Raw genomic sequence first — 19,579 nt, 5'->3', positions numbered from 1 at the left:
GCTGGTTTGCAAATTGCCTAGCACAGACTGATATTAAAGTTACATTGTCAGCTTCCACCACAGTGCCAAGAAAGCAGGATGGTAGACTGCAGAGGGAGTGCAGTTGTACTGCATGGGTGCAGATCAAAGTCATCAAAGAGAATCACTGTCCTCTTCCTTCACCTCCACAACCATTTGGAACCAGGGAGCCCTTGCAGCTCGCATCTGCCTGGCAATTCCCAGGCTGTGCAACGGAGGGCAGGGGAAGGTGTAAGACGTGTCCATACCCATGGTTCGAGCTTGGGTTTGGCAGGAGGAGCCAAGGCAGCGGCAGCAGCAGGCTTTGGATTCACAGGAACATGACGGAGGCATCTCCTGCTCTTGCAGCCATGCGTTCCGGCCGCCTGCAAGGGGCAGTGAATAGAAGGCAGGAATGTAGCATGGCCCTAGGAGGGGCAGACAGCTTGGAGCAGAGGCGGTGAAGAGTGGTGTGGTGCATGGCCCATGTGCCGTTAGGGGTTCTTGCCTGTGAGAGCAACATTTCTGGATGTGCCTCGTCAAAGATCATGCTTCTGCAGCTCAGATGAGCCCCTTCTTTTTTACTGTCTCATGACAGTGCTGAGGCTTTTTAGACTTAATCTTTCACCCTGGGACTAGTAAGCGTAGCTGTTTTTCTCCTTAATAAGCCCAGTTAAGTCAGAAACATTCCTGACTGGGCTCTGAGAAATAGGAAATAACACCAATCTAGCCCTGAGGTCACCAGGACCTGAGGCCCAGCTAAAGCTGTAGAGGACCATTAGAGGTCATAGACACATATGGATTTGTACCAGGTGATAATGAGGTCCAGTGGCTCCAGTACAATCTAATCCTTAAGCAAGACTATCCTTGTAGAAAAAACCCTTTCCAAACAGTCTGTTACCTCAGCAGCTGAAGGATTGGATGATACTAAGGATCTAGAAAATGCATACTTATGTGGCCTCATATATTCACATGACCTTATATATTTATACGGCCTGCCATCCACAACTCTGAACTTTGTTTCACTCCTAGCCTTGCTCACCAGTCACCAGTAAAAATACACACACCCTTTCGTGTTGAACTGCTAATGAGAGTTAGTGGTCTTTCTTTTTTTAAAAAATGAAATGGATGAGACTTGTTAACATATTTATAAGTATGCACTGGGTTTAATTCCATGTTGGAATAACTAGTGTAAACAGACCACAGCCTGAAGTATTTTAATTTGTGTGTTTAAAGTTACACTTACTGTGTCTGTAAGTTGGATTTTTGGAAATGGAAGATTTAATGCTGGAACACTTCCCTAAAAATAAATATTTGGGGCCCAATAACTTATTAAAAACAGGACACTACTTTAATAATTTTAGTAAACTGAGTGCCTAAAGAAATTTATTTGTTGTACCACGCGAAATGGTTGAGGGAACCATGTATCTGGATAACGAATACCGATTTAAAAGCTGTGCAATTATGAAACCATGATATCCCCACAGGTCTGAACTCATTACCCAAAACATTGAAAATAACCATTTTGTTTTATAAGCGTAAGAATGCACTCTAGGGTGTAGTTCATACAGTGTACACACTTATTGAATGCTTGAAGCATTTAGCTTTTCACCTATTTCTTCGCAGCATATTTGAAGCATATGTATATAAGAAGCATGCAGTTTTTCAAACATCATTTGTGTGCCATCGGTGCAGTTGTCATTTCATTTTTGCACCTACCAAGTGCAATATTAGTAATGATTTCAGATTCAGGCATGCTGAGAAGCATTTTGATTTGCGTGTCCATTTCCTGGCTCATCAGCCCATTCTGCAGGCTCCGAGTTTTTTCTCTGTCACACACCAAAAGGCTGGGTCACCAACCACAATTGGGTTGCTTTCTAGCACCGATGCCAAGTGTTTCCCAGCTCTTCTCAGTTGGCCGATTTCATCTTGCATGGAACGAACTCGGGGGTACATGCCCTTGCTCCGCACCTCCCGCAGCACTTTGTTTCTCACCTAGCTAGCGTTTTCTCAGTAAGATCAGGTCTGCTGGTTAAAGCGGGGCACTGTAGTTGCCAGCAGCAAGTCAACACAGTGGTATCTGAAACATTGCAGTCATTCTCTGTGGTGTGCCCAGTGTGCCTGTCCAGCCACTGCTGGGAAAGGCTGCCTGCGGTGGTATTCATTCAGGCAGCTCCCTAGAAACCTTTCAGCATCCAAGTGCCTGCAGTACCATGCGGGAGGCGCTTCATAATGCCCAGTGTCTCTGTACCCAGTCTGCATGAAGCTTTATGCTGCTATTGTCTGCTTTTGTCAATTCATCTGATTACTACGTTCAACCTCTCAAAATTTTTACTTATTTCTCTCTTTTCTCCTTTCCCTCCCTACTTTCTTGGCACGACACTGTGAGCAACTCATCTTTCAATCGATCCAAGCAATTGCCCTAAGCTGGTGATTACAGGGTGGTTTTGCTTGTTGCATGTGCTGTGTCTTCACTGACTGTTTCTTTCACCTCCTCTGTTGCTATTTGTTTGGCATGACTCAATCAGAGAACCGGCATGGGCAGCCAACAATTTAAATAACAGTCAAGGGGAGCCTTACTTTTTGGATAGGTTTTGTTTTATTTAGGTCGTTCTGCACTTGACAGTGCTCAAATGTGGGGAAAATGATAACGTGTTCAAATTTTTTTGATTCACTTTTTCCATTCCCATCATACCTAGCCTTTCTGAGGCAGCAATAAGAAATATATAGAAAATATAACCTTTTTATGATCATATCTATCACATAAATCAATATACTATATAATATGTGTACATTTATGTATGTGTGCACCACCTATGTCCTTCATATAGGTATATGTTGCCTGTATCTTTCTATGGTTAGGAGATTTGGGGAAGAAGCCATTGAATTCTTGGCTGGAGCAGAGGAATGTTATGGTTTCATGTTGTTCATATTTTTGCATTTTTGTGACTCAGATAAAAGCTCAGCATGTTGCAATCTGACTTGAACAAAGTCAGGAAAAGCTCTGTCAAGCATTCTGTGAAAAGGAGATTTTGTAAGCCTGAGTGCCAATGATTAGATACTTTTCAACACTTTGTTTTCTTTCAGAGATTAAACCAAGGCTTCCAGAAAAGTATTCTGCTCATGGACCTCAGATTGTCGGTATTCATCGAGTCTATATTCAGACAAGACAAGAGAAGCGCATTAATCTTACCATAGGAAGCCGAGCCTACTTACTTCCAAAAACATCTGTTGTAATTAAGTGCCCTGTACGAAGGTTCCAGAAATCACTTATCCGGTGGGAGAAAGATGGACAGCACTTACAAAACTCTAAAAGGCTTGGCATCACGAAGTCAGGCTCGTTGAAAATACATAGCCTTGAAGCTACTGACATCGGTGTGTACCGGTGTATTGCAGGCTCTGTGCATGAAACATTTGTACTCAAACTCATTGGTACTGACAACAGATTGATAGAACCACCAAATCTTAGAAAACAGGCCAGTGAGACCAGTAACACAGATCACAATGAAGCTAACAGCTTTGGGGCCAAATGGCATAAAATGAGTAAAATGTGGCAAATGTGGAGTAAGAAGAATGAGCTCTACCTGGGTGACAGGCAAGTAAACGATCAGCCATTTCTGCGAAATCTCGAAGCCTTTGGGAGTAATTCAGCAGAAGACTTCAGCTCTCGTGAGTTCAAGAACAAACGACTGGAGGCAGCAGTTCTCCAAGGCGCCTACAGCATGGACACGGTGCAGTTTGAAGAACTGATACGGAACATGAGTCAGCTCATTGAGACTGGAGAAGTCGATGATGACTTGGCATCCCAGGTCATTTATCAATTAGTTGCTGAATTATCTAGGCCTCCACAACCAACTACTGAAAAATGGAAGGGGGCCCAGGATGAGAAACTTGCCTCAAAACTCACAGGCAAATCACCAAATGAATCTGAACGTTTCAGCACAAAAACTGTAGATAAGTTAATGTTTGACCAGAAGGTTCCAGTTATTATGAGGCAAAAGGAATTTCCTCGAGTTTCCTTCAACAAAACAGTCACTGTACGAATTGGAAATACAGTTTTTCTGACCAAGAATACTCATGCTGTCAATCTACTGTGTGAAACAGCTGGTATTAGTGAAGTGAAATATACTTGGACAAAAGATGGCGAGGCATTAAAAGCCTCTGAGAAGTAAGTAAATATCTTCTCTTATATTTTTGAATGATTTATTCTGTTGCTATCAACTGTAAAAATCCACCCTGCTGGGCAATATTAAAACATACGGTTGTAAAAACGAGATAAGCATGAACACTGTGCCTTCCATCTTTTTATTTAAGTAATTTACTTTTTTTTTTTTTCCTTCAAGTGTCTGTCACGTCGTTTGGCTTTACTAACATCCCACTGTATTATGTCCATTTCCACGATATTATGTGGGAGGACTGACATTTTTAACTAGATGAGGTGTTTTGGATGTCCTAACTGAATTTTGTAATCCGCCTCAACCATTTCAGCTGCATCAGAAAATGAACAAATACTTAAATTAAGAAGCCTGTTGGATTCTATCAGATACCAAATATAGTGGGAACACATTAAAAACTTCCATCACAGTATAGAAGAAAATGGGTCTTAGTTCTTACTCATTTTAAGGAGGGAAAATATTAACTGGTACCCTCACCATCTTTCAAGACAATATATCTTTAGGTATAACTTCAATTTAGAAAGAATGAGCTTTTATGGATTATTTTCTTTACAATACTTTAGAATTTACAAATATTTCTGTTGAGGACAGTGGAATACAAAATAATAAAAGACTTGTATTACCGTCACTCCTGAGAACTGTACCTGAAGAACAAGTACAGCAAGTGTATGTAATACTCAGATATTTGCTCAAGACTGAGCAAATACTTTTACTTCATTGCTGATAAATTAGAAGCTCACCTGATAATATTAACAACAGCTTCGTGTGTGAACCTCTTAGAATTGTAGCTAGCTCTTGAGCAATGAAAAAAATGATTCTGAAATGATAAAGGTGTTTTATGGATATTTCTCAACATACTTAACTGATTAACCACACTGCCAAGAAAAATATACTTCTACAGGGCTTTCAATTAAAGCAAAGACACCAGAAGTAAGCCATTTTAGAAAGTGCAGATGTTTTTGGAGCCATGGAGCTCCCACCAGTTATGTCGCATTTTTTGGATATGATGGTGCTTTGTTTATTCACAAGTATCTGTTTGAGTCCTAATGTCTGCTTTCACAAATTGCCTTTGTTTTAGCCCAGACTAATATTCTTGCACTTAAGGGATATATTGGCAAAGTTGGTTCTTTCCTATTTTTTTCACAGTAAGGTTTCTTAGACACAAATCCATATATATGTGTGCGTACTCAAAAGCCAGTGACATTAATACCGTTGCATCTGAGAAAGAATGTGAGGCGGTAAATGGGCTGCTGATCTGCTGGGTTTGTAGGAGAAGGCTGTACTTGAGCCACGCATGAGCACGTCCTCACGTGGCCGGCAAGGGGTTCAGGACACCTGCGGGCTTTTGGTGGAAGACTTTAGCTTTAACGATGATAATATTAAAAAAGCAATACAAAACAAAAAACCCTGCAGTAATTTGGAAGTCGGATGAGACCACACATTTGTGAATTCCCCAATCCTGCTGAAAACCAAACTTGCTCTGGAGAGATGCATTTCATGTTAAGCCTAATACTTCCCATTATGCTAGTCTGATTTATTCGTGCTGCTGTTCCTGAGGGATTCTGGTTTGCAGTAGCAAACTCGCTGTCCTCCAAAGGGCTGCAACTAGGACACAGCTTTGTAGAAGAAGGATATCTGAAGAATCTTCCATGCACGTATCCCTTAGCACTCACTTTTTGTCACCGCGGAGAAGGCAGAACTGTTCCTACATGCACTGGTCTAGTTTTTGCTGCTGTACCTGTAACTCTTGCAAGAAGATTCAGCTGGGTGTATGCCCCAGGGTCATAACCCTTATCTTTCCTTGAACATTCTGCAGGGTGAACCTGGACACCATTGGAAAAGTGCAGATTCAGAATCCTACTCAAAAAGAGCTTGGTACATATGGATGCCTGGTTGTTAATGACTTTGGTTTTGATATGGAAACATCATTGCTATTGCGTGCAGGTAAGACTGTAGAATCAGGCATGTGTTTTGGGTTTTGTGTTGTTGGTTTGTTGTTTGGTTGTGGGTTTTTTTAATATATAAGCACCCAGACCCACTCCAATGTGAAACAGTGTATTTTGTCACAATCCATGAAACTCTGCCTGATTTAATAGGTAGCAATAAGATGGTCTTGTTGCTCTAAAACCACAGCAGGTGTGAACCCAGTCTGCTGGTATCTACCCCACTTGTATTTTCTGGCTGATGCCGTACAAACTGAATTCTGTTCAAAACATGATGATTTTAAATACAGGATCTATATTTAAAAGTCAAATAAAGCTTTTAAAACTGATTATCCCTTTAATTTCAAAGAGATTCCTGTCATCTTGTCCTCTGTGTTAAATGTTACAAATCTGGAAGCCAGCAGTCTCGCAGCAGTTGTTGGAGGTACAATCGTGGCAAGAATTGGAGCAAATATTATGGTTGAATGCCCAGTGAAAGGTAAGCAAGAGCTGTACTGAGGTTCCTTGTAATGTTGGAATCGAAATTTTACCCGACATCTTGAAAGAAATTACCAGTGAAGGCAGAAAATAATTGATTAGTAACTTTTTATTAGGCAGGTCACCCACACCAGTCCTATTTCTTTTCTGTCTGTCACTTTAATTTGCACACACACGTATATGTTCAAATAGACTTTCCTTTAAAAGTACTTTTCTTTCCATGAAGTGGTCTGAGGCTCCGCTACAGACCCTAAAGCCGACCAGAGTGAATGACTGTCTTGCTGCAATAGCAAGCATGGCCAGCTGAGTTGCTCATCAGAGAACTTTCCTTATCCCTATTTGAGATGCACATATGTCTAGACTATTGTTAAAACTGAAAATGAAATCTCCAGCCATAGCTTAATAGAACTTTAAACCTGACAGTGAAGTAAACTTACCTTTTAGAGCCATCAGTCTGCAGCTGCAGTAAGGAAACAAAGAAAAGTGCCGAGCCATGAGAGCATATAGATATTTTCTAGCTCAACATCTGTGGAGCAGCGTTAATGTTAATCAGAAGCTATGTGCATTAAGCAGTTCACTGCTTCATTTTGTTCTCTAGACCTTTGTTGGAAAGGCAGAGCCTTTCTTTTTAATCAGCATCTCCGTCTGCTAAGTTTAAATTGTAAGATTTAACTCACAGCGGCAATATTCTGTCAAATATTTAATAAGCTACCGTGAGCCTTTTGTGCCTTGTTGAAGAAGATGTATGAAAGTGCTAATAATGGTGAACATTGCAAGTGAGAGCAGGGAGAGACTTCAGAGGAGTCAGTGTGCCATTCATGTTGCTGGGGGTGTGCGTATCAGAAGGAGTGTTGATACTGAACCAGAGTAGTGATAGAAATATATATATGCAAATAGTTCTGCATACAATAGTGGCGCCAGGCTGACATATATTAGGACATGTGGCTCTGCTATTCACTGTTGTACCAAGGCTAATTCTTTGATGAAGTAATATTTTCCAGCTATAGTTTGGCAACTCTGTGTATAACTGACCTACATCTCAAATTCAGCAGAGAGTTAATGTCACACTGTTAATATTAATATTGTTAGGATGGGTAAGCAGTTAGCAATTTAAATATAAATTAATATTTTCACAGGGGACTGTAGATTTCCAAATGCTTTAGAATTGTGTATAGCTATGAGCCAAACTTTAGTTATGCTAAGGCACCAATGTTGACTTAAAAAATGATTTATCTAATTGCTTGATTTCCTGTGATTGCCAAGGAAGTAAGTATTACTGTTTGTGAATAAAATAGAGCTTGTAAGTCTTAAAATGTCACTAAGCCTAGAAGCAGAACAACTTCTGCAGTGATGTAAGCAGAGTTTTTCTATTCTGCTTTCCTTAATGAAAAGTAATAAACCACTAACTTCAGAAGATTGAATGTAATAGCACTTTATGCTAACATTTGTCTAATAGATGGGACCAAAAATATGTCCATTTGCAGTGTAGTAGTATGCAAACTTTGTTGAGAATGCTGATAAAACATCATGTGAATTATCAGACAAGCAAGAGTTTGAATCAAAACAAAACCAAAACAACCTAAAAGTATTTGTAACTTTTATACTCTAAATCTGTTCCTACAAACAGGCCACGTGAGTCTGCAAAAGTCCTTTTCTCCTCATCAGGCATGTTGATTTAGAGTAATAATCTCTTGCCTTCTTGGAGTAATAGCCCACTGCAAATCCTTACAACTAATATCTAGTCAAAATGCCCATGGATAGTGACCAAATGTGACTGTCTATTAGCTGAGGATCTCTTAGAATGAACTGTAAAAGTAATTTTAAGAGAGCCCTTCTTTTAGTGTCAGGTCTGGAGTACCTTTTTCTCAGTGCCCTTCCTCCTGCATGCTCGTAAAGAAGGGTGTTTTCATTGGGCCTGTCCTAAGTGAAGTATTACTAGATAAGATTCTGTGTGTTCTTCATGTTCTGCTACATACTTATCATCCAGGATCCTTCTACACAGAGGTTACTCATGCAGATTTCTCAGTGGCATCAAGCAGATACATCTGATCTATTGGACTCCCGGTAGCCCACAAAATAGTCCTCCATAAGAAGAACCATCTGATAAATAAGGTGTCTGTGTATGTGAAAAACATTAGTGCCATGCCACTAAGAGAAATCTTAAATTACTTTTAAATTTCTTGGCTGCAATGACTTATGTGGTTTTTTTCTGTAAGCTGAATAATCTATAATACTTTCTTATAGTTGTTCAAACTGTAATTTTCTCTGTGAGTAAATCTGTAAATTTATTGTTTCTATCTGTAGAGAATAGGTATATTGAGTTCTCCCTTTTTTGTTAAGCAGTGCAAAGGTCTATTCAGGAGTTTTCTGAAATAGATACAAAAAGTGTGCGCTTATGCAAAATAGTAAATTAACGATTCGTTTAGGGGAGAATATCATGCCATAGAGCAGAACTTCAGCTGGAAGTTGGAGCAACCTACCCAACAGTCTGACAAAGACAGTTGTGAAGGGTAGAGAGGAGGTGATGTTGTAAAGAGATACTTTCCAGCTTCCTCTGCTGGCTGGCTAATGGCTGCACAATACACCTCTTAATTATCCAAGGCCTAAAGAAAACCAAATATATTCTAGTTAAGGGGCCCTGGGTTCATTAGGGCATGTTACACAGGACAGCTTGTTTGATGGTTTTAACGGAAAGGACTTGAAGTTTAATATAACATGCAGTATTAGCCAGGTGACTACAGGGTTTTTTCATTTTGGGGTTTTTTTTTTGTTTGGTTTGGTTTTTGGTTGTGGTTTTTTTTGTTGTTGTTGTTGTTACTGATTTGGTTCTTTTTGTGCTTTTGAAAGTCTTCCTTGGACACTCCAAAAATTACATTCGGATTGAAAAAAACCTTTAAAGTGCTAAAGAGCATTCTATAAATAGAAGCTCAAAGAACAGTTTGTTAGCTAAACTGCTGAAGCTAATAGCATTGAGTTCCTTTCTCTTTTTAATTTTATAACAAAACTATTTTTCCACTAATTATAATAAACTCACTTTTATAGCTCCCACATGAGCATATGCTAGAAGATATTCATAACATTCTGGATAGATTCATATTCCATTCTTACAGCCAAGAGCTTTTCAATCAACACACATGGTATAAATATCAATACTGATTGCTCCAAATTGCTCTTGGATAACATTTATTGTATTTGCAGAAAAGATCGTCTTGTGATTATTACTAAAATAAACTAAAACTGTCAGACTCCATTTATTGTGAAACCTTGAAAGTTCTAAGTTGAATGGGGGGGGGGGGGGGGGGCAAGAAATTACATTTAAAATGTGCATTGTCTGCCACCTCCTGGTAACAGAGTAGAAGGGAAATAGACTGCACTGAGATTGGGTATATTATATATATATTATATTGCATCTCTGAGTATTTTGGCACAGAGGCTTTTAAAAGTAGAAACCCTGTCTTCATCCACATTCTTAATTCCTGTGCATATATTTTGGCTCTCTAAAAATAAAATATTGATAAGACACTCGTGAGAAATATGCAGCGCCTGCTGAAGGGTCATCTTTTTGCACGTACGCTTCACAGAGATGGACCAGCTACTTGCTGTCAGTATTGGAACTTGAAACGGGTCCAGACAAATCAAGAACTTGATTTTTCCATCTGTTCCTTCATTTACGTGCCCTACTCCAAATGTAACTTTGATGCTGTTCTTTGTCTTCTATGCTAAACCCCTCAGAAGACATCTCAGTGAAGAAAATTAGCAATTTAATACATAGGATTCTGGCTTTTAATTTCTTTTAGGGGGTTTTTTGTGTGTTCTTCTAAAAGGTATTAATAATGGATTTCAAAGATATTAAGGGGTAAGTACAGACTTATTTTACGAGGAAGGAATGACATTATAATTAGTATAATAAATGGAAAATCTTTTGATCTTACACTTCTTTTTACTTTAAGTGCATCTACATTAGAGTTTTTGTTTGGATCAGGCATAAGCGGGGAGGACTGAAAGATGTACTTGAAAAGCTTAATTGTGCTTTGCTTTGTGTCTTGCAACAGTCTGGGAACCTGAAAAATTAATCCCTTTGGATGTAACTAAGCTGAAAGGTGTGCCTGGGGACTATACCCATTACTTTCCAAACGCTAATGGGCAGTAAGTCCAAGGGTCCAGGCAAGATTCACCAAGTAGTCCAAAGCGACCCTCATCCAAGCACACATCTCGTGTGTTTTGGGATCTTGGTACCTACTCTGCCTCTTTAAAAGCACGTTCCTGATGCCCTGCGCTACTTGCTAATGTAAATACAGCTTACAGAGTTCCTTTGGGGAAAACCCCATAAACCAGAATGGTTTACACTATTGCTGTTTTGGGTGTTTCTCCTTTTCTCTCCCAGCTTTCCTTATTGAAGCAGGGGTTTCCTTCAAATTCAGGAAGGGCAAGATGGATTGTGTTAAAGGAAGGTAAAATCTAAAAAACTCTGTTGAGAGTTCTTCAAATGGTCAGCAGACAGGTGGGTATTCCCTTGATACTTCCTACTTCAATTTGCAAAAAGCTGTCAGGAACTTCCCCAGGTAAACTTTAACTAATTCTCATAGTATAACAGAAGAGGTTAGCACACTGGGGCTAGTACCTGATCAAATGATCAGAAAGAACAAGTGTTCAAATTTTAGTGGAGAGAGGTTACCAGCAGGGTTCCCCAAGACTCGGTTCTGGGATTTGTGATGTTCAACATTTCCATAAAAGTTCTGAAAAAAATGTGAACAGTTAGTTGACTAAAGGTATAAAGAATCAGGATTTATAAAGGCTAATCAGGTCTAAAAGTCTCTGCAAAGAGTTGCATCAGGATCATACAAATAATGTTTAATAGCTAAATGAGGGCAAAGGATGGTCAGAATTTATATTTGCAGAATAAATGTCCACATAAAACAAATAACCTTAAGTATAGGCATGTGCACATGGCTGTACCTGAATGACTGCTGCTCAGAGAAAGATTTGTGGAGGCGTGCTGGTTAGTTCTGTGGGAACACCAGCACACGTACTGGGTGGTGTCTGTAAAGGCACATCAAAACTTACGGCAGAGGAATGGACAGCACAATAGAAAATACAAATTGGCCGTTGCTTAAAGCTGTGGTGAATCCTGTTTGGAACTTGCTAATCTCATCTCAAAAAGGATACAGTAGTGATGGGAAAGGTGGAGAGGAGAGCAATATTAGAGGAAACAAGCATGACGGCCGAAGTGCTGCTTCTGCAAGCTAGGAAAGTATACTGAGGAAGGGTGATTCAATCGATGCCGTGATTTTAGTGGTCTCCCTACACCTCCCCACATGCCCAACATTAGACACAAAGTGCTGAGTTAAATGGACTTCAGGTCTGACTAAGAATGGCGACTCCGATGTAGTTCTTTGATTTCTGATAAAACTAGATTTTCCAAGTCCCTGCGTATGTGTATCTACTTTATGATCCTAAATGTCTGGGTCCTTGGTGATATAGCACGGCTGTTCAGTACAGTGGAAGTATAATTACTAACCAGTTGGGCAGACCAGTCTCTGGTAACAGTGCTGAACTGTAGAATTGCCCTAATGCACCCCAACCAAGTCTCTGTTGGGGGCTGACTACAGAATTCAGTCTAACAGTCATTTCTGAGTTCATACTTAACTCAGAGCCTCTCATTGACTTGCCTACACATAGCTGCCTGATTTTACGTGCCTGATTTTGAAAAATATTAGCCGTAAACTTCTGCAGCTGGAAAAAAGATCGTGTTCTCTTTGAGCTGACAGCCAGAGAACTAAACAGGACCCAATAGAGCTGTAGCAAGAGTGGGATGGGAAGGGGTCTTGCTTCAGGAACCCCTCTAAGGAGGCCAGCAGATGTCAGTAAGTATGTCTAAATCCTGCCAGATGTTGCTACCACCTAGGAAGAGGGGTTGTTGCATGGCTGGTAGGAAGAGGCAGAGGTAATGGCTTTGAAAGCTTGCAAGAGAATGAGGCAGTGTCAGAGGGCAGGCTGGAGGATCATACCAAGTGCCAAAATGTCTCATGCTGGCTCTCTGTCCAAGGCTGTTATGCCTGGTAAAGTTGGCAAGATCCATGCAGGTAACCTCAGCAGCAGCATGGCTTAGGGTTTTTAGGGTTTGCTAGAAGTTAAGCATAATTTGGGTGAATGTAAAGGCAGTTTGCGACTTCTGCTGGAGAAGATATGAAGATGTATCAATCAAAGAAATTGCACTGTTATGCTAAATCCACTGTAGGTGTTAGTGAGCCTAGAATAAATAAATCAGATTGCATTCATTGTGTATATTACTGACCCAGAATCATTTCCTCTGAAAGATGACATAGAATTTAGCCTCTAAAGTTAGGTAAACTTTTAGTGAAGTGCAGCAAAATGTGATTTGTGCCAGCACAGTCCTGCCTTGCTCTTGAATGGGAAATACAGAATACTTTATGAGATTCTACATAGCTGGGGGAAAAAATTTCTGAAGACATATCCAATGTTTTAGAGCAACTAGTTAGTAGGCCAAGATTTTTTATGGTGTGTAATATTTCATAGGGCTTTCAAGGTTGGAGGAAATTTGTTTTTGAACACTGAATATTTTAAGGGCACCCTATAGTGCAGATTCCTTTTTTTTTCCTTTTTTTTTTTTTTTTTTCTGTTTTTTAAACACATGTTTCACAGTCCCATCCGGAGCTGGAGGTTTTTTTCCATAACATTTGCTGTCCCAGGGCCATTCATGGTGGAAAATGACTTTTTTCATGGAACATTGAGTATTTTAGAGCTGCTCCAGTGCTAGTGGAAAATAACCTGTGTTTGAGGTCAGAAAAATAGATTAAACTGATTTTAAGTTTTATAGCCACTTCAGTCTATAGTAGAATTTTTTAACATCAGAGGATTTAGATCCATTGCAAGAGTAAGACTCCGATTTTTAAGGTTTTTCTAAGACTAAGAAGGCTTGAGGTTTTGTTCATGAAGGACAGTTACAGCTATCCTTAATTTTAAGCATGTGTTTAATCGCATTTGCTAATAGAGATGGATTTAATCCTGTGCATAAGCGCTTTCCTGACTCGGAGCCATAGGATAAGATTGACTGATTCTGCTGGTAGCTGATGTCAGTGATGGATCTCCCATTTGAATCACGGGGATCTAAATTGCACTCGGGGATTCTGAACCTTTGGCAGTTTGGGTGAGTTGATACCTTTGGGCTCATCCTCAGCTGCATCTGCAAGGAGGTGGGGTATCGAGGAAACAAAGGTGGCTGCAGGCCATTCTCTCACCTCTTCCCCTTTTTGTACTGGCTGTGGATCAAACCAGGAATTCTTCAGCTTGAAAGTAATATTTTCTTGGGTGTAGATAGGGAACGACTTCCTTCCAGGATTACAAACTGGAAGATTTACTTTTTTTCCTGAAGAGAAAGTCTAGGAAATGATTCCCAGAGTGATTTGTTGTCTTCTGATGGGTACAGAAAGGCAGCCATTCTGTAGAAGCAGCTTATGTAGATGTGTTAAATTTGGACAGTAAGCTGAAAGGAAAGACACATCTTAAAACCGTTTGGGAAAGAACAAATGACAACAGTAGAGATTTCTTTGAGTCAGAACAGAGGGCAGAGAATTATAGTGGCAAGGAGGAAATATTTTTAAAACTCAATGTAATTAGCTTTTAAACATCTCTGTAATAGTCTTGCTTCAATTCTATAATGGAAAAGACTCTTGAAGACTGCGAATGTTATTGTGTCCATATAAAGTCCCTAAGTAAATCAACCTTTATGTAAAGGAGAGTCAAGCATCTGCAGTTAAAATTCAACCTTGTGCACAGGATGAACCCTTCCATGAAGTCATAGAGATATGTCCTAAAGCTTAAGTATAATTTCAGCTCCTTTAAGGAGAAAAAAAAATAAAAGAAGAAGAAAACAACACCACCTTGTGTTTGGCTTATTTTTGCTTAGTTTATTTTCTCCTTGGATAAGAAAACAATACTTAAAACTTTTACAGTTTTGTTTCCATGAACACTAAGAGGTGAAGTGCAGGTTTTAGGCCTTAACTATTTGCCTAGGGGGAAAAAAAAAAAAAGAGCAGCTTTTCTTGCATTTTGATGGTATGCTTGAACTCTGTCCTGCAGACAGTGCTACTGTAAGTCTTGTCAAGAGAGGAATGTGGGAATTGTATACTTTGCCTGCTTTCTCACAAGAACTGATAGATGAGACTTGGTGTGCAGTGCTGCAGACCAGTAGGGAAGAAAAATCTTATCTCAACAGCAGTAAATATAATCTAATTTCTAAAGGAGAAGCATAAAAAAATCAGCATGATGGAAGCTTTATCACCTGCAGTGTGCAAATGGTGACTGCACACTGGGGTTATGTGCTATGTTATGCAAAGAAGTTTTATGCAAAGCACTGTTAAGCACAGACACTATTAAAAAGGTAAATACACACCTAAAAATAGGGATTTTTAGCCTCCTCCAACAGTGTAAGAGTTTCTCCTGATAGGAATTCCAGAAATGACAGTATACGAAAGAACTCAGTGTCTCTCATAGGAGTTATGGCAGAAAAGAATTTTTCACTGGCAATATGAATATACAGATAAACTGAAGCTCTCCAGAAGAGTTTGAAATGTACACACTGCTTTGCCGAAGAACGCAGAGGAGCTGGACTAAAAGAGATGTCTTTTTCTCCTGCTTAATTTCTTGTATCCATTTATAGGGTGTCTATCAGCAGATGTGGTAGTACCACACAAAAAAACAGTTTCTGGCCAGATTCTCTGCTGCACCTCTCTGAATGTACAACTCTTTATAGCGGATTTGTGCTCGCCAGTTTTCCCCTGAAAGGCAGGGCTAGACGCACTGATTCCTAGCATACAGCTGTGTCCTGGCAGCAGATTGTGCAGACACCCAACTGCCTCTTCTCCCCCGCCTCCCCTCCTCCCTTCGTGCGATATTCCAGCCTGTAACAGGTTCCTGAACTCTGCTCTGAAAGGTATCTTCCTTTTGCCCTTAGCTCAGGGCTCAAGCTGAGGATTTGCCTTAATACTCCTGATGGCGACCTAACCAAAAGCCCAGGAAAAAGGTCACGGAGGGAACTTGCTTTCAAATACCAGTTGTTCTTAAGCAGATGGTCCAATATCTACCAGGCTCACTTGGATAGTGAATTGGTTTCCACATAGCACAAAGTTTGGGGAAAGAAAAGGAACGTGCATGAAATGCAAAAAGCTGAAGGGTCCTCAAAACGTTTGTGAAGAGGCCAGCTCAGAGGGACTCAGCATACAGTTCACATAAAAATCATTTACTTTTAGAAAAAAAAATCTTACTTCATAGTAGTTTTTGGGTAAAATACAATGAAGGAATGTTGTGATTATCTCCACTACTATTTTCAACTCAAACAGGTCACGTTTATGGATGCGCTCTGAAGGTATCTAGATAACATTGTTTTAAAATGATAGTGTGCGATAATCACGTATAATAGTGTTGTTTTTTTCCATGATGTATTTAACTGATGGTTTTTCATGGATTTCTGCCCCCCTCCCCTTATCTGTAAGTGACAGCACCTCTAAGATTGCTTGGATAGATTCATTGTCATTTCAGTTGGAGTGGCTGCTGGACTGCCATGCAGGGCTCTGTCCACACTTCTGCTCCTTAGACCTGGAATTTATGTTTGTGTATTCACGCCATTCTCTTGAGAAATGGTCTGATTTACTTGTGCGTGTGGTATTGCTTGTTTCCGCTAAAGAGAAATGTATACAGCTCTTTGGAGAAAGAAAGAGGAATCATTTGCTGTAACTTAAATTGAGTTTAAGGTGTGTGACAGATACCCAATTTTGAACTTAAAATGAGAGGCAAAGCTGTTCTGCAGATTTCTTCTGCAAACTGAGCTCCAGGCCAGGTTTTAAAAGGCTCTGCATGTCTCTGAATGAGACATGGGTAGAAGAGTACAGACATGGCAATTTTTCCGGGATAAACTCTAGGATACAAACCAACTTTGGAAGAAAGAAATACTTAAGTTAAATCCCAGGGATGAGGTACATTTCTGAATGACGTGGTGAGAGCAGAGGGAGGACTGTATCGTGAGACGATACTGGGCTGAAGTTTGATAGAGGCTCAGGTTAAAAGCTTAAATTTAAACCTTTCCAAACATTTTTGTGTTTTGTGGAATTTTACATAAAATCTTTTGACTTCGGTCCCATCTCAACCGTGCTGCTTCTGGCTTATTTTTGGCTCTGATCAGTCTGCTGGATTTTGGTGCCAGTGAGGGTAGTCTGGCTGCAAACCTCTAGGCCTCAGATTAAACCAGCTCAGCATCCTCACAGCACCTCCTCAGCCCATCTGTATAGTAAGCATATACGCCTGAATGGCCATGGAAAGTACACTCTAAAGGAAAAATATGTCTGAGAATGATACACTTTAGCCAGAAAGCTGGGGTAAAATGGAAAAAAGACCCTTAAAGCAAGACTTCATCCTAATTCCAAAAGGATTTTTCAAAGTGGCATAAAGATTCCTCTGGAAACTTGAAAAACAGCAGGGTTTTTTTGACCTTTGTGCACTCTGCAGATCTGTACTTTGTTTTACGCAGGTTTTTTTCAGTAAAACACAATTTCATGAGTTTAAAAGCACTGAACAGCTGCTAAATTGTCTAGAATAAAATCTGTGATTATGCTGAAGAGTGTTTCTCTCCACTGTCTTTCTAGACAAAATGGTTGGGGGAACTTTTTCCTTTAGTGTAATAGCAAGTTCCAAAAAATATGTCTGGTTCCTATTACAGTAAAGGAAAAATTTGAGGTGTGCATTGGAAGTGCTAAGCCAGTGATTGAAATGTTAAAGTTGTTCCTAAAGGCTATTCCACATCATGAAGACATCATCTGTAAAGTAATACTGCACAACGATCTGTGAAGAGAGGAGACTGAATTAGCATTCAATATGGCTGAAACTTCCAAGTGTCCCACATTCAGGTCAGCTTCTTTAGCAGAACCTCTTTTGGTAGTCCTCAGTGAGCACTGATCAGTATGTTTAGCAAAAAAAAGACTTAGGTGAAAGACAGTTTAACTGCTCTGACTTGTCTAGTGCCCTGCACCTTTGTGCTCCTCTGTGGCTCCTCACCATGCCGTGTACGTTAGGCTTACCCAGTGATTTATCTAGGATTTTGGAGCTCTGAAAGAGCGCGTCTGCTGCTGCAGCTCAAGCAGAGCACAAGCAATGAAGTGTCTGATTTGCCAGCTTGCAAAATCTCTTCTTAAAGGCCAATGGTTGAAGAAAATGGAACAGTAGAAGTCCTCCCACGGAGGTGTACTGTGACAGCAGAAAAATCATCTAATTAAAAATAAATGTCCAAAGTCATTAAATGATTAAAATTTAGAATGACAAGTTATCTGCAAATGCTGAGATTCTCAGAGTTCAAGCATTACAGTAGGAATGATGATAGACCTTTGGGTCTCTGTAACATGATAAATGAGATTGCTTAACAACTGAGCTCCTTGTTTAGTTGTTAATAGTTTTGTTCTTTTTCCTTCACACCACGTTGTTACAAGCTGTACATATGACATCTGCAACTTGGAGAAGTTTACAGAAGTTTTTTTGGCAGAAATTGGCCACATGGATTTTCTAATCTAATTGATACATAGATCTTTATTATTTTTTTAATGAAAAATATTTTGCCTCCATTTCTTTTTTTTTCTTCTTTTTTTCGCATTTTAATCAGAAATGGAATATTTTTTCCTTGCTTCATATATTCTGGGATGCAGGTTGAATGAAAAGATGCTATGCAGATCTTTACATCAGCTGGTCCTGATCGGGATTAATGGTCTCACATCTCTCAGTTGCAAGACACATGAGCACGTTGCTTATGTAGGACTGGTGGCAGTTTCTAAAGCTGTTCTGAGAGCTTGCCTTACAGTGCTTAACCTTTAACCTAGGTGGGATGCTTAATTTTTGATAGGGCTTACAACTAACAAGTTTTGTTGTGAGTGGAGAAACTACTTATTTTGCTGCAGTGTTGTTTGGTTTATGCTACCTGTGACATGACAAAGGAACTTACGATTCTTGGATGTTATAGTAGCAGTTAACAGTATAAACCCTATGGTTTATCTCTCACAATGAATGATTTAATTATTTGCATTTTAAAGGTGTTCCCCAACCAAATGTAACATGGTTCAAGATGAAGGATATTCCACAAAGCAATTCTTTCCTGGTTTTGAATGGCTCTTTATTTCTGAGGAATGTTTCCTATGAAGATGCAGGAACATACATTTGCAGAGCAAATAACGCTCTCGGAAAAGCTGAAGCTGCATCTCTTCTCCACTTAACTGGTAAGCGCTAAATGAGAATTCCTGACTGATAACAACAGTGAGCTACTTTGATTATGAAGTTTAACCAATAAAATAGTTGGAGGGATATTTAACGCTATATTACGAACTTGGAATTTTCAATTGTATCTGACTCCCTGGGATGTGTTCTCTATTTTGTGTTTCCTGTAATACTGTATCTAGGTACAGATGGTTTGACTTGTGACTTCTTCAAAAGTTGTTCCATCTTCTTGCTTCCAGGCAACAAATATCTGCCCTTAGAGGCAGGAGACACATTAGAAGACTAAATCCACTGTAATATTGCATTGTTCCTAGTGCTTTTATCTAGGGAAATGCAGCAGGCTTGAGTTATTCAGAAAATCTGCAGGGAAATGCAGGGAAATGAAAGCAAAGGCTGGGTTTGGCTTTGTTGTGGGTTTGTTGGGGTTTTTTTGTTTTTTTTTTTTTTTATTATAGAGGCCAATAAAACTTAGGGACATGGAAAACAAAAAATTCTGAATATGAACTGCTAAGTCTCAGAATAGAAAATGTAAAGAAAAACTCCATTGAAATGACTCTATTGTAAGTAGATTAATAATGTTATACTGTATAATACGATCATGCCTGGCAAATAGCTCCAATAAATGGATCATTCAGCTCTCGAGGTTAACTTTCTCACCACTTTGCTGTATGAAGTACAACGCAGTTACACATGGCCAATCCTGTTACAAAGGCTTCT

General features: G+C 39.6%; 1 protein-coding gene across 2 annotated transcripts in view; it reads left to right on the top strand.

Annotated features, from left to right (window-relative positions):
* The window catches only part of ADAMTSL3 (ADAMTS like 3), a 187,587-nt gene that overhangs the window by 154,583 nt on the left and 13,425 nt on the right, over nucleotides 1-19,579 (top strand). For both annotated transcript variants that reach the window (XM_040600771.1, XM_040600770.1), the window contains exons 21-24: nucleotides 3,085-4,165; nucleotides 5,989-6,116; nucleotides 6,465-6,593; nucleotides 18,682-18,864. In XM_040600771.1, the coding sequence (XP_040456705.1) occupies nucleotides 3,085-4,165; nucleotides 5,989-6,116; nucleotides 6,465-6,593; nucleotides 18,682-18,864 (1,521 nt within the window). The remainder of the gene's footprint in view (nucleotides 1-3,084; nucleotides 4,166-5,988; nucleotides 6,117-6,464; nucleotides 6,594-18,681; nucleotides 18,865-19,579) is intronic.

Source organism: Falco naumanni, chromosome 7 (genome assembly GCF_017639655.2).
Source record: "Falco naumanni isolate bFalNau1 chromosome 7, bFalNau1.pat, whole genome shotgun sequence".
NCBI lineage: Eukaryota > Metazoa > Chordata > Aves > Falconiformes > Falconidae > Falco > Falco naumanni.
This window is presented reverse-complemented; position numbering and strand designations above follow the sequence as displayed.